Below are 22229 nucleotides of genomic sequence, written 5' to 3'. Positions count from 1 at the left end.
AAATCACGTTAATGAAATCTCTGGTGCGTTAAAATAGACCATTACAGGCCCACTCTGGTTTTTATTGTGTACTGTCCACAGTTTGCAGGAACAAGAAGAGAACACAAGGGCAAATTCAGTTTTCTTCTCTTTTTTTTAACAAGGTGAAATTCTTGATTTATATGCCTCTCACACATATAGTATATACACAGAGGAGTGGTCCCTACAGACCAGCCTTTGTCCTGCGGTACCATGTGGCCCCCATCACTTTCCTGTTACAATGACCTTTGGCCATTTGTAACAGATTTCTTTTAAACATATGCTGGGCAACATGCCAAACCTTCCTCCTCTCTTGGTTGTGCAGGTAGTTGGCTCAAATCCCTCTTGTGCGGCAATTATCATTGAGGTACCCTTAAGCAAGGTAATTAATCCATAATTGCTTTAATTGAGTGACTCAGTGGCAAGCAGCAGAGGGCTGCGGCTGTGCTGGTCAGCAGCCAGGTGTGAATATAGGCATATTTGAATGTGAAACGGGGTAATGCCGAAAAAAGAAATAATGCATGCTAAGCAAATGACATTCCTAGAAAAACACCTCGTGAATACATTCAAATACTGTACAACAAAATCCCAGAGGACTAACTTGAATGAGAGGGAGGGAGAGTAGATCGGTTATTTTCGGTGTGTAACTCCGGCACGGAACAAAGTAGAAATCACCCCTGACCTCGACTGTTTGAATATGGTCTGTTTCAGGGAAGCTGTGCTTCACTGGCAGGCAGTGGGGAATCCCCGATGCACTGGAACATGGAAGAAAGTCCAGAGGACCCAGCTGTGCGAATGTCCACCACAACACAGTTTCATCTTCATCTGAACCACGGAGAACAGGGTGAAACGGTTCGTTGGACAAAGGTTTACACAAGAATGACCTTGAAACCATAAGCATTTCGAGGTCAATGGAACTGAGGATTAAGATGCTTGGAGACTCTACTGTCAATGCTAAGACTCTAACGACTAACGACTGTACTGACACTAAAAAAAACATTATCCTTCTTTGCACAGCTACTGTACAACTAAACTAATGTTCAAGCAAGTCAAATCACTCACTAAAAGCATTCACTCACAAGTCACAAGTGTACTTTTCCCCTTTATTCAACTGAATCTGATTGCATTTTGTACATAACAATGCCTGGTACATGAGTATCAAGCATATAACACTAAAGGTATCAAAACTTTTTTTTAACAAACTTTTTTGTATAATTATGTTATTCTAACAAATTAAAGTATTACAATTGTATTAAATTAAAACATTAAACATATGCAGTTTATGCGAGGTATGGCCTCAATGATATCAAAAATAAACAAGCCCTTTATAATACACGTGTTCTACAAGGCAATGAGGTCATACATACTGTTGAATTATTTGTTGCTGGAGCCCTCTAGTGGCCATTTGTTTCTTGGTTTGATCAATGCAATAGTTCAGAAGCACCAGCAAGATATTGAAGTACAAACATACATAGTATAGTGTAGGCCAGTGTTTCCCAAGCACTGGGTCAGGACCCATGTTTGGGTTGCGATTTTTATGGGTCACAAGTATGTATCTTTTTTCCCCGTTTGGCGTTTACAACACTTTTTTTTACATTAACATTTCAAAAGATTTCCAAAAAGTTAAAAACATTAATCCAACTGTTTCAGAAATCAAAAAGACATTTCAAAAATGTTTCAAGAGAAAAATCTAAGATTCCATAACAAAAGCAAATTAGATGTAGTCACATGTAGATCTGCTATTTTCACAAGTTTGGGTCCCGGTCACTCTCTTTTGGGTCTCGAGCTAAAACGTTTGGGGAACCGCTGGTGTAGGCCATAGGTTACGAAATGATCCATTAAGAAAAGCAGCTACCCTGCCAGTGTGTACCCTCACTGGCAGGCGAGCCAGTAGGGTACACCAGCAGTGACAACACACAACAAATGTGTCTGGGGAGGAATTAATTGGCTTAACGACTAAATTGGGGAGAAACGGGGTAAAATAATAATTCAAAAGAAAAGTAGCTATGTACAGTTACTAAAACATATATACACTTGCAAGGCCAAACTTTGTCTGACAAACAAAACAATTTTTTGTCCTCTTTTTTCACAACTTGCTTTCAGCTTTAAGGGCTGTATTTAATCAAATTCAGAAGTCATCATCACAGAGCTAATCTGTTCTTTTAATGTCTGCTTGTATAAATATACATATTACACAAAAGAATAAAAATACAATTTCAGCTTGCATCAACGTACGTAAAGTCCTGAATGGAGTTTATAATACAAGGTCATACTAAATGTATGAAATCCAACGTGGCTGACGTCCCTTCAGCCTGCCCCTCTTCAGCCGACTTCATCGTGTCTTTTGAAGCACTCTCCAGCGGTCTTTGAGCATAACGGACGTACGGCCACTAAAGTCATAATCTTGTAATATGAGCGACCACTTCCCTACGCCATGACGCACCACGCCAACTTTGAGATGTTCATCCAGGTTAGGCGTCCATTTCTGAACAGAAAAACAGGTTTGCCCATGCAATATTTAGATTTGTTTAGTTATTCTAAAAACTGCACTAAATTCAGATTAATTTAACCAGATACAGTCCTGCTCTGTGTAGCTCCACCTACCTTACGTCTCTTCTTCTTTCCGAGTTCTGAATTACTCTGCGATTTGTCAGGAGACTCTTCACTTTTCACTCGTGGACACACTCCTTGACATGTAAGACGACTTGTAGCTGACAAGAGAGAAAAAAGGTTAGGTTATAAAGTCAGATAATGAAGGAAGAACACACACATCCAATGCCCAGAATTGGGCACCTGCCCAATTCTGGGCATTGGCTCGCAACACAGTTGGGCTCCATTTCAAACTAACTTTATTGCACCCACAAAGCGCCTAATGAGGTTTCGAGCTTGTGCTCTTCATCAGACCAGTTCTGATGAAGAGCACAAGCTCAAAACACCACTAGGCCACAATGTAATATCGTTGCTGTCGGGCAGAAACCTCTTATCCCCTTATTTTAACGTTATACTCGATCATACCAACTACAGCATCACACAAAAGTATCAAAAGTAGCAGATCTGCAAGCTGGAAATGCGGTGCGAAGCCGCGCTTCAAATGAGCATTTGATCAAAGGAGCATGATAGAACACCCGGCCGTTCTCAAATGAAACTAATCAAAATATAAATATCAGCTGTGCTGATCAGACGGAGTCTCTCAGCAGAGCCGTGCAGTGCTGCTGCAGCTAAGCAGATAGGCTAGCAGTTTGCATGGGACGTTTGTAGACGTAGTAGCTAAATCTTAATTATTTTATTACAGTGGTCTTATTTATTTTCATATTTATATTTTTATAACAAAGAGAGAACAGTTAAGTTTTGTGCCTCTATGTGTTCAGTTTGGGAAAAGCTGTCTAGCGCACGGTCATCTCAAGGACTCTGGAGGACTGGCTGAGTAAACAGGGTCTCTCAGAACCCATTTATTTTCAGGATAACAGAGATAACACTCGCAAAAAGGTTGTTATTTTGAGAGCGAAATGCCCAACAATATGAATACATTTAGATTTTCATTCATTCATTCTGATGGTAACGGTTGTATAATCGCAATATTACACTCGAGGGTGGCTTTAGCGTGATTATTGGTAGGCTGTGCCTTGTTCCTGGCCGCATCACTGTCGTGCTAGTCTGGGAGGCTTCGGCTCAAAGCCTGGACAGCAGGGGCGCGGCCACTGATTTCTGATTCAAATCAACAGCCAATAAAGAAAAGGGGGCGGGATCCACATGCAGTGGGTCTTACATGTAAATAGGAGCGACGGGAAGCAATTTCCCCTTGAGAAATTGCGGCCGCCATTGTTGTGTACTGCTGTTTGCCTCTCGTCGGACTTTTTAGACGAGTAGACCGGTAAGAGGCGTGTCCGCTCAGATTCTGAGCGCAACGCACATCCGGCCCACAGATAGCAGGGCTTTGGCCCAGAAGTTCCTTCGCCCCTCCCGTTTGTATGAGAGCGGGCGAAAACTTCTGGGAACTCAGATTACTGTCGTGCCAATAATCACAGTAAAGCACACACTCTCATGTGTACTAATATTGCTTAATTGAATTTACTTCATCGGTTGTTTATGGAGTAAAACTTAAGACATACTTGTAAACACTGATTAACAAATAATTATAAATAAAGTCACAGTCAAACATCTCTGCCCAAAGAGCAAGTGAACTAACTGATACAGCCAATAAATGTTTTTTCCCCCCGGAATTTTTCATACCTGGAAATTACTCTAATACATTTCAATACTTTCCATAGGAGCCCTGGTCACCGTAATGACATTTCATTAATATTTACACATTATTCCACCCCCAAAACAGCAACATTTGAAAAATTCTACAAGTACATAACTTACTATTCTTTGGAATGCTGTTCAAACGGACAACAGGATTCTTGCGGGAATCAGGCTTGCACATCAACATCTCACAACCTTTCGGTAGTAGCAGTTTTTTCCGCCTGAAGAGTCGTCATCACAAAGAGTTTTTTTTTGTCACTGTTAAGCCTAATTTATACTTTGTCATATGACAGTGTTGTTCACTGAAAACAATGACGAAAATTAAAATGTGCTAAAATAAAATGTTGAAGTCTACTGACCTGAGAAGGGTAGTTTGGCCCACATTCGTGCTGGGAGAAAAAATAATATACATTATCTTGCCTGTGACAAGAGATCAGTCTATTATGAAGCGCTAATACCTTTTCAGCATGTATAAGTAAGTGGGCCCACTGTAGTGCCAAAACACCACACTGTATGATAATATTGTGCCACCGAGTGATTTTAAACATGCGTGTGAAACGCGAACGCAAAGTTAAGCTAGCCCTGGGCTTTCTGTAGCCTAGGGGTTCACATTTGCCCAGGGCTTAGAAAGTCATGTGTGAAAGGCCTTATTAAGGGCCATTTCCTACCTTTCAAAGTCATCCTCAGATTTTATGGCGGATTCTGACAGACTGTCATCTAATGCCACCGAGTCCTCCTTAAGCACCTTGGACTGGACCACTTTGGTGGCTGCCTGGCAGACATGAAGGAACACAAACACGCATGCACTTTAGTTTTTACAACAAAACACAAACTACTCCGTTCTACTTTTTCACATCTTCCTTTCAGCTTTAAGGGGAGTTTTTTGTTGGGATATTTTAATTAAATTCATAAACCGTCATTAAAGAGAGCTAATCTAAATTCAACCTTGGTAAATGGTTCCTTTGCAAATCATAGCTCAAACTTTCATGAATAATCAAGTTTCTGTGGGGCCCTGGGGAGAGTTCTGCTGAACGGTGCGGTTTGCCCTTCCAACTATTTTGACGACTAACTTTCAATTACCTTTGACTTCTATTGCCAGATCAGCAACTCAACACAGCCAATCCGCCAATATGCAAAGGTAAGCGGACATGGCTACGGCTAACAATTAAAACCTTAGACCTATTATGCACTATGGCTCTGGGGATTAAGACTTATTAGGCCAGAAAACTTTATTAGGCCAGAAAACTTCCTTGCTAGTAGGAGCAAAGGAAACCATAGTCAGACAGTGCAAATTGCTAATTTACACAACAAAAGCAATAGCGTAGTCTAGGTTTGGATTGGACAACATAAACATTACAGAACCCGGCTCCTTGTGCCAATTAATATTTTCCATCACGTCACAGTAATATATTACATGCTGTCTCAGTGACACGTATTTTGTGAACACACAGAATTTCTGCCTCTTTCTCAGACCCGCGGGTCGACAGATACAGATATTGAATTATAGAATGGATGCCAGTCATTTCTTTGTATATTTAAATTACTTTTCACATCTGCCCTGTGCAATTTGGGTTTACAAAGCCTAAAAGAAATGTATTTTTTATTTATACGTTCAAACGTTCAATGACAAAATTAAATCGTTAAGCGCAATTATTGGTATGACGATTCATTGGAAAGTAAAATGTCATGATCGTATACCTTGAGCAGGAAGTCTGAGGGGTTCCTCTCCAGGTAGGCATCCAAGTACCCCTGGACCGCCTCCAGCAGGCGGTCGAAGCTGAAGTTCAGGAGGAACGGGTGGTAGATATCCGCCCTGCACATGATCACCGACAGCTTGGCTGAAAAGTTCTGTGAAACAAAGTGTTTCTCATTACCCAGTGTGCGCATGTCTCTCCTCGTGCTGCATGAGGAGTGGTTCTGCTCTACTGAACTGAAGATGGACAGTAATTGGGATGTTTACCCGTGCAATGTCATGTCTCTCTGTAAGCCACTTAAGGACAGAGCGGGCCTGGGATGTTTGGCCTTTCTCCAGGCACACAGCCACCGACTACGAGAGGGGGAGAAAGCATTAGTTGCAGAATGCTGCACCCACAAAAGCTAAATCTCAGTATAAAATGTAATCTAAAATGCAGTGGCCCGTTAAAGTGGATAGATGATACCTATTTATGTTTATAAGAGGACGATGTTTTTCTAAATTACTTTTTTGTTTTATCATCAGGATGCTCCCAGATTGGTTTTCCGTAGGCTGCACTAGCCCTCCTGTTTTCGTACCTAGAGGGGCGGGTTTAACATCTCCGGCGAGAGAATGCGTGTGATCCCATTGGTTCACCGATCTGTCCCGTCAGCCCCCGCCCCGTCAACACAACATTACGAGCGACGCCCACTGCACTCTGGTTGGTTGGGGAAATGAAACACTTCCTATATCGGGTACACTGACGCGCTGGTCCAGGCTTTTATTTTTTTAGCAAAACTAAACAATAAAAGCCTGGAGATCGAGGCTAGGTTTTCCTTGACGGAGCCATACAAAGCATTGTGATGGTAAAATGTACTGTACAGTTGCAATTCAGTCACTATGTGCATCTGAACAATTTAAAGATACCTATATCCCTCTATTTAAAAGGCATTTAACAACTTTAATCCTAGCGTCCCTATTCTGGTGCATTTTCGGTGAAGAGATTTGATGCAAGAGAAATACTAGAGGATCTAGCATAGATCCTGGCCAAATAAGTGAATAGGCCAGGGTTTAATGGCAGGGGCTAACTGCCTCTAGACAGTGAGGTGGTATGAGTTTACCTGGACCAACAAGAGATTGGCGATATTTTCGGACAAGCTGTCCTCTGTTACAGTGGCTCTTAGACCTTCCCATATATCAACGGCAGACATCAGAGGCAGCACGTGGTCATCCTCCTCAAACTTGACGTCTAGGGAAACGTCACATAGTAAAAACATCACATTATGTTTGCACTTGTGTATTTGTGTGCATGCATGCAACAATGTTGGCCAGTACAATAATCAACTCAAGATATTCTTCAAATGTGTAATGCAACGGAGCGGTACAGACTTTCCTTTGTGCCAACTGCCATCAGACTGCATAATGCAAGAGAACTATCTCCCTGGTACTTTGTGTCGGCTTTGTTCATGTGTGATGTGTGTCTGATGTGTTTTTGTATTGTCTGGTATATATTAATTTCCTCATATTACGCTGCTGCAACGCCTCAATCTCCCTTCGGGGATTAATAAAGTATATCTTATCTCATCTCATCGCAATGCTTTAGGGTCACTTTTTGTTTTACTATTGATATAAATGTCAAGTAGGGTATTTACATATCATCTTCTCTGGATTGACCTGGCCAACATTTTTTTTCCTTAATAATAAAAAACATCTAATCTAATCTAATGTAAGTAAAAGCAATGAAAGGGAGATCTCAAAACACAGACTCTCTGCAATATCCGTGTCTGAGTAAAATATTGAGGCCAGTTGACAGGAATATTTTAAAGCCAAGATTTTAGAGGAATGGTTTCACTAGGGGTGGGAGGTTATGTGCAGTCTATCTGTATTAGAGTGAGACACGGCAGGTAGGAACTACAGTAATGACCACTCTGATGATTTGGCATCCTGGCTGCCTCAGCATTATTTTGATCGCTGCCAATGGATCCATTTTAAAGGCATTAGAGGGCTAAATGTAGACCAAGTCAATTTAATTCCAATGTTTCTGATGATGGACCACATCATGACTCGACAGGAGCAGTGGTGGACAGTAACAAAGTACATTTACTTGAGTACTGTGCTTAAGTACATTTCTGGAGTTTTTGTTTTCTGTGCAAGGACATAGTGGAGCGCCACTACAATTCAAATAGAAATATTGTACTTTTGAGCCCACTGCGTTTCTAGGAAGGGAATCTTGGGACCCAAACTTGCAAAAAAAAACATATTATGAATTAACTATTCAAACAACATGAGGTAATAAACCATAGACATAAACGAGACATACTCAGAGGCACACATAAACAAATCAGCAATAAAACGCATTATAAATCAACAAAAAAAGATGTGTTCGGGGACTGACACTTACCCAAATCTTTTCCATGCATGATCCTTGTCAAAAAAGCAGCTATGCACTTTTTCTGGGCCTGGCCAGCTCTTAGAGGAGAAGAGCGATTGTCAACGATGGCTGAAAAGAGAAATATGGGAAAGATGTTCACAAGCATCGCCAAGACTCGCCATGCTTATAGATTGGCTATTCTCGTCTCACAGCACCATTTATGAAGGGACAAAGTATAAAATAGGGCTTAAATAGTGGTAAATGGGCCGGCGAATGAATGACTGAGTGGAACATTTAACATTTAAATATTGCTGCCATTCATTTCAAAAGTGTATTTATCCCAAGCAAACCTTTCCTACGCTGCTACATATCTACACACACATATATATATATATATATATATATATATATATATATATATATATATATATATATATATATATATATATATATATATATATATATATATATATACACACACATACATACATACATACATACATACATACATACACACACATATATATATATATATATATATATATATATATATATATATATATTTCTGACTGTGACAGCATTTGCACAATTCTTGTTTTTTGTAAGCTAGTTTTCCGAAGTTGCAACCTGTAACACAGTTCTGTTGCTTACACATTTCTTTATTCCCTTTTAACACAAATTACTTATTTTTAAACTGTTTTGACTGTTTTAAGCCAATTGTTTATTTGCCTAAACAATTGTACAGTGGTCTCCCTCCCTCCGGATACAGGAAGAGAGGGCACCTCGATGTTATATTGACAATTTTTCCAAAGTGTTAAAAAATAAATAAAGAATTTTGACATGTACAAATGCAAAATATAAGGTGCTTACCCGCTTGCCCCAAATGTTAACTAGGTGTCCGGAGTATTTCTGCAATGTATTAGTCTTATCTTTCAATAAAGAAGTGTTTGTGGATTGTGGTCGTCTGTGGCCAATTCTGTCAGAAGTTCCCAACGAATGACGGGGCGCATCCGGTGAAGGCCGGAATTACACTCAATGTAAACAGGAAGTAAACGAGGGGGAATAAATGGCGTTCGGCCACAGACGGGATTAATACACTTCTTTATTGATAAATATGGACTAATACATTGCACAAACACAACGGACACCTAGTTAACATTTGGGGCAAGCACCTTATATTTTGTATTTGTACATGTTCGGAGAAATACGGGCTTTACTGATGAAATTCCAAGGCAAACAGGGGGGGTGGTCACTAAGACTCTCGTAGATATAAAAAAATCTTGATCTAAGGCTATCTTCCTCCTTACCCTCCAGTGTGTTTAGAGATGACTTGAAGTCGTCCAGGTTTCTCTCCTTGAAGCAGCGACACACACTGAGGAACATGAAGTCAAACATCCAGCCGTTGGCGACCGCCGCGACACGAGACGAGCTGACCGTCTCATCTGCAGCAGCAGCACCACTACTACTACTGGTTGTTAATGACGAGGTTGTATCGTCTTCATCCGCTGCAGCATCCATGGTTATCAATATGTAACATAAAACGTAGAACTTTAAACGTTTAAAATTTAATTTAGCCGGCAGACCAGAGAGAAGACGTCTCGCGCCGGTCAGACGACCCAAACAAACAACAATAAACAAAGACCTATAGCGGAAAGACCACGGCACTTCCGTGTTGATGACTAGCGTTGCCAAATACTGCGAGAGAAATAAGCAACCAGGTCTAGGAAAACATCGGCTACAGGGCAAAGCAGTGCCGTGGCGGACGTTTTTGTGGTGCTAGTAGCTATAGATAGAAAACCCATTAATAGTCCCCATAGAGATTTCAGAAAATATTTATATAAATAATTAACCAATATTTACAAGCAACTTTAGTGAAAAACAAGCCCAAAGTCGCTTATAATAAGCAGACAGGGCAAGACTGGTACACGCCTGTGATCCAGTCTCTTGAATGAACTCACAGCGCCCTCATGTGTTAAGGAGGATAACCTCCTTATCTGACTGACTGACTGACTGACTGATTGATTGATTAATTGAATGATTGAAGTTAATTGTTTGTACAGTGTTTTATGTCCTTGACATTCCCCTAAAATTATGTATTTGGCCACGGACCCCCATCCCAAAATATTTAGTTCCAGGGACCCCCAGAACAGAAGCAAAGATTTGAGTTACAAATGTTCGCTTTAAAAATATATATATTCAAAGATTTGTACAAATGTTCATGATTTTTCAAAAATAGCAGATCTACAAGCTCATAGCGTGGCACCGAGTGCTTTGGCTATTCAACAATAGCCAACGTATAAAATAATGGTAGAGTAGTTAAAAATATATATTTCAAGTTTGCACACATTTCCATGATTTTTCAAAATCGCAATGCGAGATCAGCAGTGTAAAAGGTTGACCAAGCGGCCAAGGCTCCAAAAAGTTCAGAAATGCAGATTTTGTGTGTTTTATTTTGTCCAACCCTCCAGGAACAGTCCCATGCAACGCGCGCACGCACGCACACACACACACACACACACACACACACACACACACACACACACACACACACACACACACACACACACACACACACACACACACAGTATTTGTTGTTTGACCTGTCTTATGTTTGAATACTTTGTTCAACTTACAACTTATTTTTATTTTAGGCGAGAGCCTTGTATAAGCCCTATATGGGTTTCCTTTCTCGCCTGCACTTATTTCTGTGCCTTTTTAGAATTGTTACCTTATGTGGGCCTACTGTTTTTATTATACAAAAAACAAAAACAACTTTCACTTGTAGTTGAGTGATATTTGACATGGGGTATACTTTGACTTAAGTACTGAGGTTGAATACTTTGTTCTCCACTGTTTACAACTTAATGGCATCACATGGAGTCTTTGCTTTATTTCTGGCTTCAGGTAAAAGTTGCTCACATTCACTACTGTGAACTATAAGAACATTGCTGTCGGGTGGAGACCTCAGATGTCCAAAAACTGTTACTTTTCAGGATTAAAATAAAAAAAATAGCAGATCTACAAGCTCATAACACGTCGCTATTTATTCTTGAGCAAGGTAACAGAGATGACGATCGCGTTTCGACTCTTTAAAATATGGAGATAAGAGGTTTCTGCCCAACAGCAACGATAAGCAATAAAAAGAACCGTATCTTGGAGGGAACATTTTCTGTTGATGATGAATTGCCATCTCTTACCAAGCACAGATTGGTTAATAGTCTGTAGTCTGAAATAACCTTTGGCAGTAGGGAATTCTTTAGCAAAGCCTCGAGTACAAACTGCAAAGTAATTTTTAACTGTACATTGAGTTGATATACTTTATGAACCCAGGTGTCGGAGTCGTGTAATGTAACAAATTCAAATGATTAGCAAATGCACCCAGGGGAAATACAATGAAACCCCAAAACTGCAGGCTATCAGTGAGCCAACAGCAATTCATTTCATAGTAGAGCAGACACCACAAACACAATTTATATACACATTTATTTGTTATCCTGCATATGCTAATAGACGTAATGGGGAACAATGCTCTACAGAAATGTTGACATACATGTTACCATAACAAAGTGTTCTGTGGTCACATAATTGTTCAGACTACTACATGCATACAAAGATGCCGCTTTGTACAGAAACAGTCTGTAGCTCAAAATGTGTCTACCGATAATGTCCTTCAAAACGGAAATCAAAGTTAAAAAATAAAAATAACAGGCAGAATACACAAACATGAACAACTAAAAACAAGGGGAACAAACAAAAACCTGTAGCCATAGCTTATGCATACAAGGGGAGGGAGGAGCAAGGTTTGGTAAGCACGCATGGGTGACACAGACAATAACCATCCTCTCATAGAAATTAAAGACACAGACTTTCTGCTCTGTACAATGCCACAAATGATAATGCCATTGTGAGACAGTAAGACACAGCATTACAGTCACTTTGCTGCTAGCTGCTCACAGATTTCATTTCAGCACCCACACACAAACCACTTGAACAAGGGCAGTCGAGGTCAATGCAGATCCCTTGTATCTCTAGTCCAGTGGTTCTCAAAGTGGGGTCCGTGAGGTGGTTCCAGGGGGTCCCCAGCAAAATGAGGTTAACCACATGAGGCCTATTTTAAACCTTTTTGAATTGCCAATCTACAAGCATTGTGACGAGTTGTGAGCTTGAAGATCGGCTGTTTTCAAAAACATTTGAAAAATCATGAATTGTGAACATTTTTGGAATCATTCTTAAGGGACGACTTCACCCATTTTCTTCATATAATTGGTCCTCACTAATGCTCATGACCCTCCAACATAATCAGGCAGGTTTCTTTTTTCAAACAAGATTTCACTTTTTATTTTTTATTAACACGAGACCAATGGCTTCTATTATAGTTCTATTATTCCAGGAATTGAAAGCCTATTTATATTAGCTTGGATGCCCCATCAGTGATGCCACTGGTAGGCGGGTTTCTGAACTGTCCACAGCCGTCCTCTGAGACACAGACGGGGAAAACTAAAATGTTATCATTTTATCATGAGCATTAGTGAGGACCAATTATATGAAGATCGGTTGAAAATGGGTCGTCCTACACAAATCTTCTCTTATGGGGGTCCCTGGCACAAAATATTTTCAGATGGGAGTCTCTGGCCTAATACATCAATTTGGGTGTCCTAGAACATGAAAATGTTTGAGAACCACTGCTCTAGTCTGTTCAGACATTAAAAACGCATTAAAATGTGTCCTGTCAAAATGAAGGGTTGTTCTCAACTAAAATGGGGACATGATTACTACAAACAAGGGGGAAAGGGAAATTCTTAATCTGAATCTGAAGTAACAATAAAGGGGGATATTTCACTTTCAAACATGTTTGGGGTCATTTTTAACATCTACTCAGGCTTTTGTGAGCACCCCGGACAGGTTTTAAGTTGCTTGATTCAGTATTTAGATAGTTGTTGCCTTCCTATACAAACCTATTGTAAATTCAAACTCCATTTTAATCATGATAGATTCATCAAAAACACTGGCCCTTAGTTCTTGTGACTGATATTGTCCTTCTAATGCGTGAGGGTGCCGTGTTTTTTCAATTACTTTTCATTTATTTTTATATTTCTTTGGGAAAACGAAAACAATTAAATATAATAACAATTTTTAATAAATAGAAAAAATAAATAGAAAAAACATGGCCCCCTCACGTATTAGGAGGGCAGTATGAGTCACCAGAACCAAGGACGGGTGTTTTCGATGAATCGAACATGGTTAAAATGGAGTTTGAAGTTACAATGGGTTTGTATAGGAAGGGGGCGTGTCTGATAAAATGAATATCAAATATCTAAATACTGAAGCGACCCCAAACATGTTTGAAAGTGAAATATCCCTTTAAAAAAGGAAAGTTATCACAACCTCCTTTACAAAAAAGATGGACAAATGAAAAATGTAAACAAAAATAACCACTGTCACACACCCACATTTTACATTTGTTCTTGAAAAATGCAAACTTACACTTTGGGGGAACCCCAAAGAATCTCCAACTGAGTTGCCCACGTGGGATTACTTTAGGTAAAAGATAATTCCATGACCTGTCCCAAGATTCTTTCATTATATTATTATTATTTATATTAGTCAAATGATATTGGTCTGGGTATATGTGCAGAGAGTAAAGAAAGCATAGACCACAATGGATCACTGATGTGACGGTACCCTTGTCTGCACTTCTCCCCTCGCTTTAACCAGCATCCTTTACTAATCCTTAACCCATAAAATCCACCTCAGGGCCATTGTTCCTAAGGGCATGTCCATGGGGATGTGTAGCCACTGACAGCTCAAAGGCTCAGAGCACTCGGTGGTGTCAACATCGGATCAAATCTGAACCATCGATTCAGTGACAGTAGGGAACTCTCACTGCTAATCAATTAAAGTAGACCCATCACTCAGTGATGACTGCACTCCCTCTCTCTCAACACAGTCACTGTTTAACTCTATATCTGTGCTCCTTCCTGCCTCACTGGAGATTGATGGAGTCGGATGTGTGGGACATAAAACACCCAGAAGGAGGCAAGAAATACCAAGACTCCATACTCTGGGCTCCAAGACATCAATGTGAGTTTTGACAACATCTTTCAAAAAGTTCAGAAGTAGTACAGTAGTTGACACAGCTGTAAAAGAAAAACAGATAATCTATCCAATTGGAACATCAGAGAGTTATAGAAAACCTGAGAACTCAATAACATTACTTGTATCTATTACATAAAGACCTGATTTCTCCTATAAAATTAGAATTTTCTGTACAGTGCTATATGAACAAAGCCAAATGACGTGCTACCTTCTCATAAACAGCGATGTTATGAAAAGGCACGCATCATTTCAACCACCGTATGGCAGGAAATTGTGGTCGTGCTCCATTTTGGTTTAGAAAAAATATAATCATTCTCAACATTAATTCACAAAAAACATAACATACTTTGTGTGTGGCCATTGATATCAGATAATCTTAGCATATTTTTGTAATCTATATAAAAGGCCCTGGTGGTCAATTTGGATCCCTATCCTAAACGAAAATCAAATTTGAGGTCCATTGACATCTGGCGTTATGGCTGGTGACTGACAGAACACGCCAGCCAACACAGTATTCAAAAGTAAAAGTAAAATTCTCCATTTGCATTGTTTGAAATATTGTGGTAGCGGTAACACTGTTAGTTTGCCTCATATTAAAGATATATTATTTGAAAAATACAAGTAGTTTCTGCCTATACACTTACAAACCCCGTAGACAGAAAATAAAGTGCCACAATTCTTGGCCTGCATAGATTGCAGTATGTGGTATTGCACTTTCCACCTCTCTGTGAGAACCAACAAGAGAAAATAAACAAATAGAATTCACCCACTTCTGGATTATGTGGTTTTCTCAAACTCACTACTTAATTTTACACTCAGCCAAGTGCCATGCGAAAACAATAAATAAATATTCCAGCAATAAATTGGAATAAAAGGCAACAATACAACATTAGATAGTTCGGTGAAAAACAAGCGTCAAGGAAGAGGAGAAACAAAACTTTGGGTTTAAGTTAGACAAAAAACAGTTTTGTTCACAACAAAACACAATAATTTACTATCTAAGACACTACAGATATACAAAAAAGGATGTTTTAAATAATCAGCAGGATTGGATGAACTTGCAGTAGTATGGAACAAATGTGTACAATACAATGATATAAGAGTGCTGACGATATGATGATAACAGTACAGGTAAAACATCCAAGAGTAGAAGAAAACTTAACTACAGTCATGTTACCATAATTGTTCTTGAGCAGCTGATACAGATGAAAGCATGAAGATGTACTTGATTTGGTCCACTGATAGTATGAAGGTAATCTTTTTCTCTGTAGACTGTGATTTTTGAATTGCCGAAAAAGAGATTTACAATGTAAAGCTTATACTGGATGTCTGCTAATGGCCATATCTACTGTAGTGTTTAATAAATATTCTTATTATACTTTATGGAATATCACTTCCCTACTGTAGAAAGCTTCTACATCCAATCTAGTCCTACTTAGTTCATCATTTATTCATTAAGCTACATTTAGATGCACATATCTGATGTTAGAGTAAATTATATATTTTGTGATCTGGATGGATTCAAGATGTAGAACCAGGAACAAAACATGATATTTTAAACCCGGTTCTGACATCTAAAAAACATCTAATAAAGAGATCTAAAGCATCTGATAGTTCCTGTTCTTACTGGATACCTATTTGGCAACTACGGCTGTATACGTATTAGAGGAATAAAGGTGTTTTTGTCTTTCTACCCATGTATAATATTTCAGTCATTATTTCAAAGGTTGTATATTGGAGGCTCAATTGAAGACCAAACCAGTCATTATGGTAACCAAAAACAATAATTCCAACATTACAAGTGAATTTCTTCACTCAAAAAAAAGAAAGAAAATAATTTGCAGGTTTGTCATGAGAACACGTTGCATTTCCACAAAAGGTAATGATATGTTTTTATAGGTCGCTACGATACAACACTCGGACTGAGGTCTCTCAATGCAACATTGCTACCCCCATTTCACATTAGAAACATTAGTACCTTCAGCAAAAGTGTTTTTCTTTTCCTTGCCATCCTGTGCATTTTCATTGCCTTTGTTGTCCTAGTATTTACAGTGGAGTGCTTTCTGCAAACTAAGCACCGTAAAATATCTCATTTTTTGTTTGTTTTTTAAATGCATGCTTTTTTACATAAGTCCCTCTGTGCATTTCATTCTGTTGCTAGAAAAAGAAAAGAAAGTAAATATGTACAATGTCAGTTCAAAATGTCTGATAAATTCTGCGTGAGTTCTTTGAGTCCACAGCTTTATCTAGTCCCAGATTCCTTCTGATACGGTACCTGCATTGACCTGTGCAGTTTCTTTGTCAGCAATACACAACAACACAAGTAAAAGGGACTTGTCATGCCATGCAAAAATATCTTCCATTACACCCCGTATCCCTCTTCCTCCGCTCGTAAACACCAGGCTGAAGTCTGCACTGGGACGGTTCGCTCACAGCACCCCTCGCAGTCACATGCTGTTTTCGCAGCTTGGGGAGACGCTGCTTTCCCCTGGTATCAGGTGGATTTCGGGTGTAAACATGTGATTCTCCACTTTGTGTCCATTTTGGTTGCTGTCAGCCATGACCTCTCCGCTCTCACCCACCATGCCCTGGGTGCAATTTTGTGCCGCCATCTTTGGCGATTGGGGCGCTACGGCCCCGCCTGCCACTTCCGTCAGACGCATCTCCTCGAGGTTCTCCACGGACTGATCCTCGTCGCCTGGTGGCGTGTCGACGACCAGCCTCTTCGGCGACATGGGGCAGGTCTCTCCCTCCGGGGATGGGACCTGCTCCTCCGAGACAGGGAGGAGCGGTGAGGTCTCCCCCTCTGGGGAGTCGTCTTCCTGGAGGCTGGAGCTCATGTCCCCGGGTGAAGTGGTGCTGGGGGGTGTAAGCGGGCCTTCCGCAGAGGTTTGTGCAAAGTTGACTTTTAAGCCCTTAACTTTAAGAGGGTTGTTGCCTCTTAGGGAGCTCCGGATATTTTCCGCAAACCTGTCGAAACTCTCCCCTTCGTCTACCACCTCCGGGAACTGCAATTCGCCACCCGAGTTGAGGGCGTCTTCGAGTGCAGAACCCTGGGTGCCTTGGTCATCATCGGCCCTCAGCTGGCTCAGATCCAGCGGAGGAGGGGCCCTTTGGCGTCTGTCCTTACACGGCTCCGTTCCGTCCTCGTCCTCCGTCTTCAAGTTAGGTCCCTCCCCTCCGACCTCGGCGTAGGAGGGAGGCGGGACTTCCTTCATTTCCAGCTCCATCTCCTCTGTTGGCATAGACTCGGGGCTCTTGTTTGGTGCAGAGGAGAGCGCCGTCATGGACGTGCTCAGGTTGCTCATGGAGCTCGTAGTATTGAGATTTGTGAACGACTGCGACTTGGTCATGTGGTTGTAGATCTCCTCCAGCTTCTGGACACTGAGGTGCTGGGGGCTGCCCCGGAAGTGCCGCGGGCTCCGGTGCGTTCCCCGGGGGGTGTCAGTGGTGGCGACGGTTACCCGGTGAGGGGAGCTCAGCAGCCCGGCCTCTGGGTTTATCCTGTCCGGGGACACGAGGCTGGTTTCGGACATGGCGCGCGAGCCCTTGCCGCCCCAGCGGCTGGGCGACAAGTGGTTGTCCAGGGACGTCTTCTCGTCGTCGGCTCCGTCCACCACCACATCCATCAGCTCCATGCTGCGCGCGAACGCGTCCTTCAGGTTCATGGAGACTATACTGCCGTTCCTCTTGGCCCGCTCCAGCGCCTCCCTCCTCTTGATGGCCTTCTCCTGCCTCTTCTGCTCCTTGTAGAACTCTGAGAAGTTGTTGACGATGATGGGGATGGGCAGGGCGATCACCAGCACCCCGGCGATGCAGCAGAGACCGCCCACGATCTTCCCCAGCAGGGTCTGTGGGTAGATGTCGCCGTAGCCCACAGTGGTCATGGTGATGGTGGCCCACCAGAAGGAAGCGGGGATGCTGGTGAACTTAGTGGCGTCCTCGTCCTTCTCGGCGAAGAAGACCAAGCTGGAGAATATCATAATGCCCATGGCCAGGAACAAGATGAGCAGCCCCAACTCATTGTAGCTCCGCCTCAACGTGAAGCCCAGAGACTGGAGGCCTGTGGAGTGTCTGGCCAGCTTCAGGATCCTCAATATTCTCATGATCCTGAAGATCTGCACCACGCGGCGCACGTTCTGGAACTGCAGCACGCTCCGGTTGGACTCCGTCAGGAAGATGGTGACGTAGTACGGGAGGATGGCCAGCAGGTCGATGACGTTGAGCGGGCCTTTGAAGAACTTCCACTTGTTGGGGGAGGAGAGGAACCGGAGGAGGTACTCCATGGTGAACCAGGCGATGCACACGGCCTCGACGTGGGCCAGCTGCGGGTTGTCGTTGGCGTGGCCGAACTCGTCGGTGACCTGGAGCTCCGGTAAGGTGTTGAGAGACAGCGCGATGGTGGAGAGGATGATGAACAGGATTGATATGATGGCCAGGAACTGAAGAGAGGAAGAAAAAAAAAAGATGAAGAATTAAATGTTAGTATAAGGTAGATGAGAATTTGAATTGCTTATTGCTATCATAAGTATGCTGTAAAAGGTCACTAACAACACACTTCCAGAAAATTACTTTCGCTGTCACAATTAATGCACTTAAAAAGGGAGAGAATATTCAGAGTAGAAAATACCAAAGGCCTGTTGCCAAATGTGTTTAGCTTGCGCTCTTCAGCTAATATATTACGGCTCAGTGATTGGTGGCATACAGTTGAGATGCTTTGTGAAAACTCTGAGGCGTTTGGTTTGACTGGCACACAGAGAAATATACATTAATAAGTCTCCAGAAGCGATGGCATATAAAACAATACAAATGAAATGGAGAGTTAGAATTAAACTCTTTATTTCAAAGGTCTGGCTCATGAATGAAAATTAATGCCAATTCATGACAGATGGGGCGATGCAATAATGATGTAAAATAACATAAAAGGGTGAGAAAGGTGATGAAACATCCCAGTTAACAAAGTAAGGGGACGGAGATACAGCAGGACAGAAATCTATCTTGGGAGACAGTAGATGAAGGCAATATGCACAACAGGCAAGGAGCTGTTAGAAAATGATTCTAGCTCCACCGGCTGTCTAAAAGTGCCTCCACACAAATTTGACCAATTTCAAAAGCTTTCACTAGTATGGCAAGACATACAGATATCGTCAGAGTCAAATGTTGGCATTAATATGAGAAAGGCATAAAGGAATATCAGAACAATGACATAAAGATAGTGAATAACTGGGTGATACAGTATATAGTAAGTCTTCTGTGGAGGCTGGTTAAATAAAGACTTAAAATGGTTATTGGGTCATATGCTGTGTCTACCATTATGTTTAAAAATGAACAAAAGACAACCGTGAAAAAAAGAAGAAAATAATTGCTTGTTAAGGACTCTGATACACTCAGAGATGAAGGAGGAACATTGTGTGACAATGTTCCCGCCGTGTGTTGTGTGGAGGTATGGCTAGAAACATCCATCATGTTAATGATGTCATAATGACCTCTCAGATCATTATGACATGTCATTCTGCTTCAACCGGAGGTCAGGGAGAGCACAGAGACGAGCCCGACCAAGAGAGACACCCACAGGCCTTAAAGGAACACCTCACCCTCTTTTTTCAACCTGTCACCATATAGGGGTCCTCCTCACTAATGCTTACTATAGGACGGTGCCATTTCTGTCTACCCGCTCCGTGTCCCAGAGGTGGGCCGTGGATAGCCTGAAAGTGTACACAGGGTACAGTATGCTGATGCCATCGTCAGCGGGATTTCAAACTAAAATAGTAGCCACAGTGGCTATTTTCAAGCTATACCCACCTCTGAGAGTTTCATACAAATGAATGAGTGAGGAGCAGTGGTGTAAAGTAACTAAGTAAATGTATCCAAGTACTGTACTTAAGCACAATTTTGAGGTACTTTTACCTCTACTCCACTACATCTCAGAGGCAGATATTGTACTTTTACTCCACTACAACTATTTGAAAACTTTAGTTACTAGTTACTTTGTAGATTTTGAGTATTATTACAAAACATACATTTACCACTTCAGCCCTATATACATTTCGGCCATTTGAAAATAGCCGATCTACAAGCTACAAGCTCACAAGCTATACAAGCTCACAATGCATCGCGGTGCGACGCATTGTGGGCTTGTAGATCTGCTATTTACAAAAGATTTTATACATTTGAAAACTTGTGTCATTATGACATACTGCATATGAGTACTTTTACTTTTGGTACTTTAAGTACATTTTGATGCCATACTTTTGTACTTTTACGCAAGTAAATTTGGATTACCGGACTTTCACTTGTAACAGAGTAGTTCCACATTGCAATATTGCTACTTTTACTTAAGTAAGAAATGTGAGTACTTTTCCCACCTACTGAGGAGTAAGGTTAGCCTGATGTGTGTGTGTGCACGCACGCACGCACGTGCGTGTGTGTGCGTGTGTGTGTGTGTGTTGCATTGTCAAGCGTATACTCTAATATTATTGGTTTGCCTTATTTGACCTCCACCTCCTCCTCCTCAACCCTCTCCTATACTCTCCTCCTCCACCACCGCCTTCCGCCTTGCACCAGCACAGTTAAACACCTCCTTAGAAAGCTGAACTCCTTCTTTTCTGCAGCTTTCCTTCTCTGTTCCCGTTTCTCTGTCTCAGCCCACACAGGTGAAAAGTCCTACACTCCCGCTAGCGCAGAATAACTTATCGGCCCAAAACGCTGTTGTTTCCGAATGGCTGCAGTCCTCAGAACATGATGGAGGCACTGGCAGCACCCGGCATTCTCTCGTTGTGTGAGCTATTTAACATTTTTCCGTGAAAATCGAATCACCAGATATGAAACGTCTCCTTCGAGGCAGCAAATCTAAGCCAGCCCAAATACTGATTAACCACCATCGGGGCTTGGGCAGAACAATGACTTAAATACGTTTAGACACTGACCATACCATACATTTTCCGGAGGCATTGTCTATAGCTCCTTTGTGAGTTATGATCATTTGAGAAATGTCACAGTCGGAAATGGAGCTCAAGGATTGTGGGCACTCGCCCAGAGGGCCTTTGCTCCCTGCTATCTCCATACTTTCTCCAGTGGGCTCTCTATTAAAGTAAAAAGCTACAAATTGAATAAAAACCGAAAACAAGTGAAAATAGTTGCCTAATGGGCTGTCCACACCAAGCACTATAACTATACAGATATATTTAAAAAATCTTTCAAACTGAAGTGGATGGCAGAGTCCACGTATCACAACTACAGTATAATGGTGACAGTGGTGAACTGATATACAGCACAGGAGTTACAGTGCCAACATTAGGCCATTAAAAAGAGGGAAAATTTCTGGGGAATCAGCAAACGGCCTATACTCGACAACCCCTACACCACGGATTAACAACTTATGGCATAACAGTTTTGAAAGAAAACTTTGGTTAATATAGAAGGATTAGAAATAACTGCATTTGTGTTCATAGCTCACAAAATAAATGAACGGAAAATACAAAATGTACAAGAAAGTCTTCAAAATGTCAACATCTAAAATTGAGGTGAGGTCTGGGGACCCCCAGGGTCCCTAGTTAAATATATATTAATTTGGGGTCCTTGACATAAAAAAAAGTTTGAGAACCACTGGGTTAGAGTCCCACCTCTAGCAGGCCAAACAAACAGAACGGAAACCTGGGAGAGAGTGAAAATGTGAGAGAGGAGGAGAGAGACAAGAGCTCAAATTGTTGCCATTAATGAACGCTGGCTGGTGCTTATTGGGTTAAACCTATTATCAGCTAAGTGAGGCGGCCTTGGCGTGGCCTGGTGCACTGCAGAAAGAAGGGAGACCCACTGTGCCTCCGGGAC

The 22229-nt window shown here is 41.5% G+C and overlaps 3 protein-coding genes across 3 annotated transcripts in view; 1 reads left to right on the top strand and 2 right to left on the bottom strand.

Moving 5' to 3' along the window:
* Positions 1-22229, top strand: part of sbspon (somatomedin B and thrombospondin type 1 domain containing) — a 297594-nt gene that overhangs the window by 5763 nt on the left and 269602 nt on the right. The window contains exon 5 of the mRNA XM_080417133.1: positions 730-1748. Coding sequence (XP_080273259.1) covers positions 730-847 — 118 coding nt within the window. The 3' untranslated portion in view covers positions 848-1748. The remainder of the gene's footprint in view (positions 1-729; positions 1749-22229) is intronic.
* terf1 (telomeric repeat binding factor (NIMA-interacting) 1) lies at positions 1108-9933 on the bottom strand. The gene is made up of 10 exons (XM_080417129.1): positions 9614-9933; positions 8337-8435; positions 7057-7184; positions 6224-6310; positions 5962-6111; positions 4932-5035; positions 4623-4652; positions 4384-4484; positions 2623-2729; positions 1108-2503 (listed from the first exon to the last, which is right to left on the bottom strand). Exons 1-10 carry the CDS (start codon positions 9822-9824, stop codon positions 2351-2353), a joined length of 1170 nt encoding a protein of 389 aa, XP_080273255.1. The 5' UTR covers positions 9825-9933; the 3' UTR covers positions 1108-2350.
* kcnb2b (potassium voltage-gated channel subfamily B member 2b) overlaps positions 16850-22229 on the bottom strand; it is a gene marked incomplete at both ends in the record, with an annotated part of 122945 nt that continues 117565 nt past the window's right edge. The window contains one exon of the mRNA XM_080417118.1: positions 16850-18844. Within this exon, the coding sequence (XP_080273244.1) occupies positions 16850-18844 (1995 nt within the window). The remainder of the gene's footprint in view (positions 18845-22229) is intronic.

The sequence above is a fragment of the Gymnoscopelus braueri genome, assembly GCF_963280865.1.
Source record: "Gymnoscopelus braueri genome assembly, chromosome: 21".
Lineage (NCBI taxonomy): Eukaryota > Metazoa > Chordata > Actinopteri > Myctophiformes > Myctophidae > Gymnoscopelus > Gymnoscopelus braueri.
Note: the sequence above shows the minus strand (reverse complement) of the source record. Positions and strands in the feature narration are given on the sequence as shown.

Excerpts from the sequence above, each read along its gene's own strand:
- terf1 (XM_080417129.1), bottom strand. The coding sequence starts at position 9,824 with ATGGATGCTGCAGCGGATGAAGACGATACAACCTCGTCATTAACAACC. Across the intron at positions 6,311-7,056 it reads CCAATCTCTTGTTGGTCCAG|TCGGTGGCTGTGTGCCTGGA; the intron begins GTAAACTCATAC and ends CCCCTCTCGTAG. Across the intron at positions 2,504-2,622 it reads GAAAGAAGAAGAGACGTAAG|AAATGGACGCCTAACCTGGA; the intron begins GTAGGTGGAGCT and ends TTTTCTGTTCAG.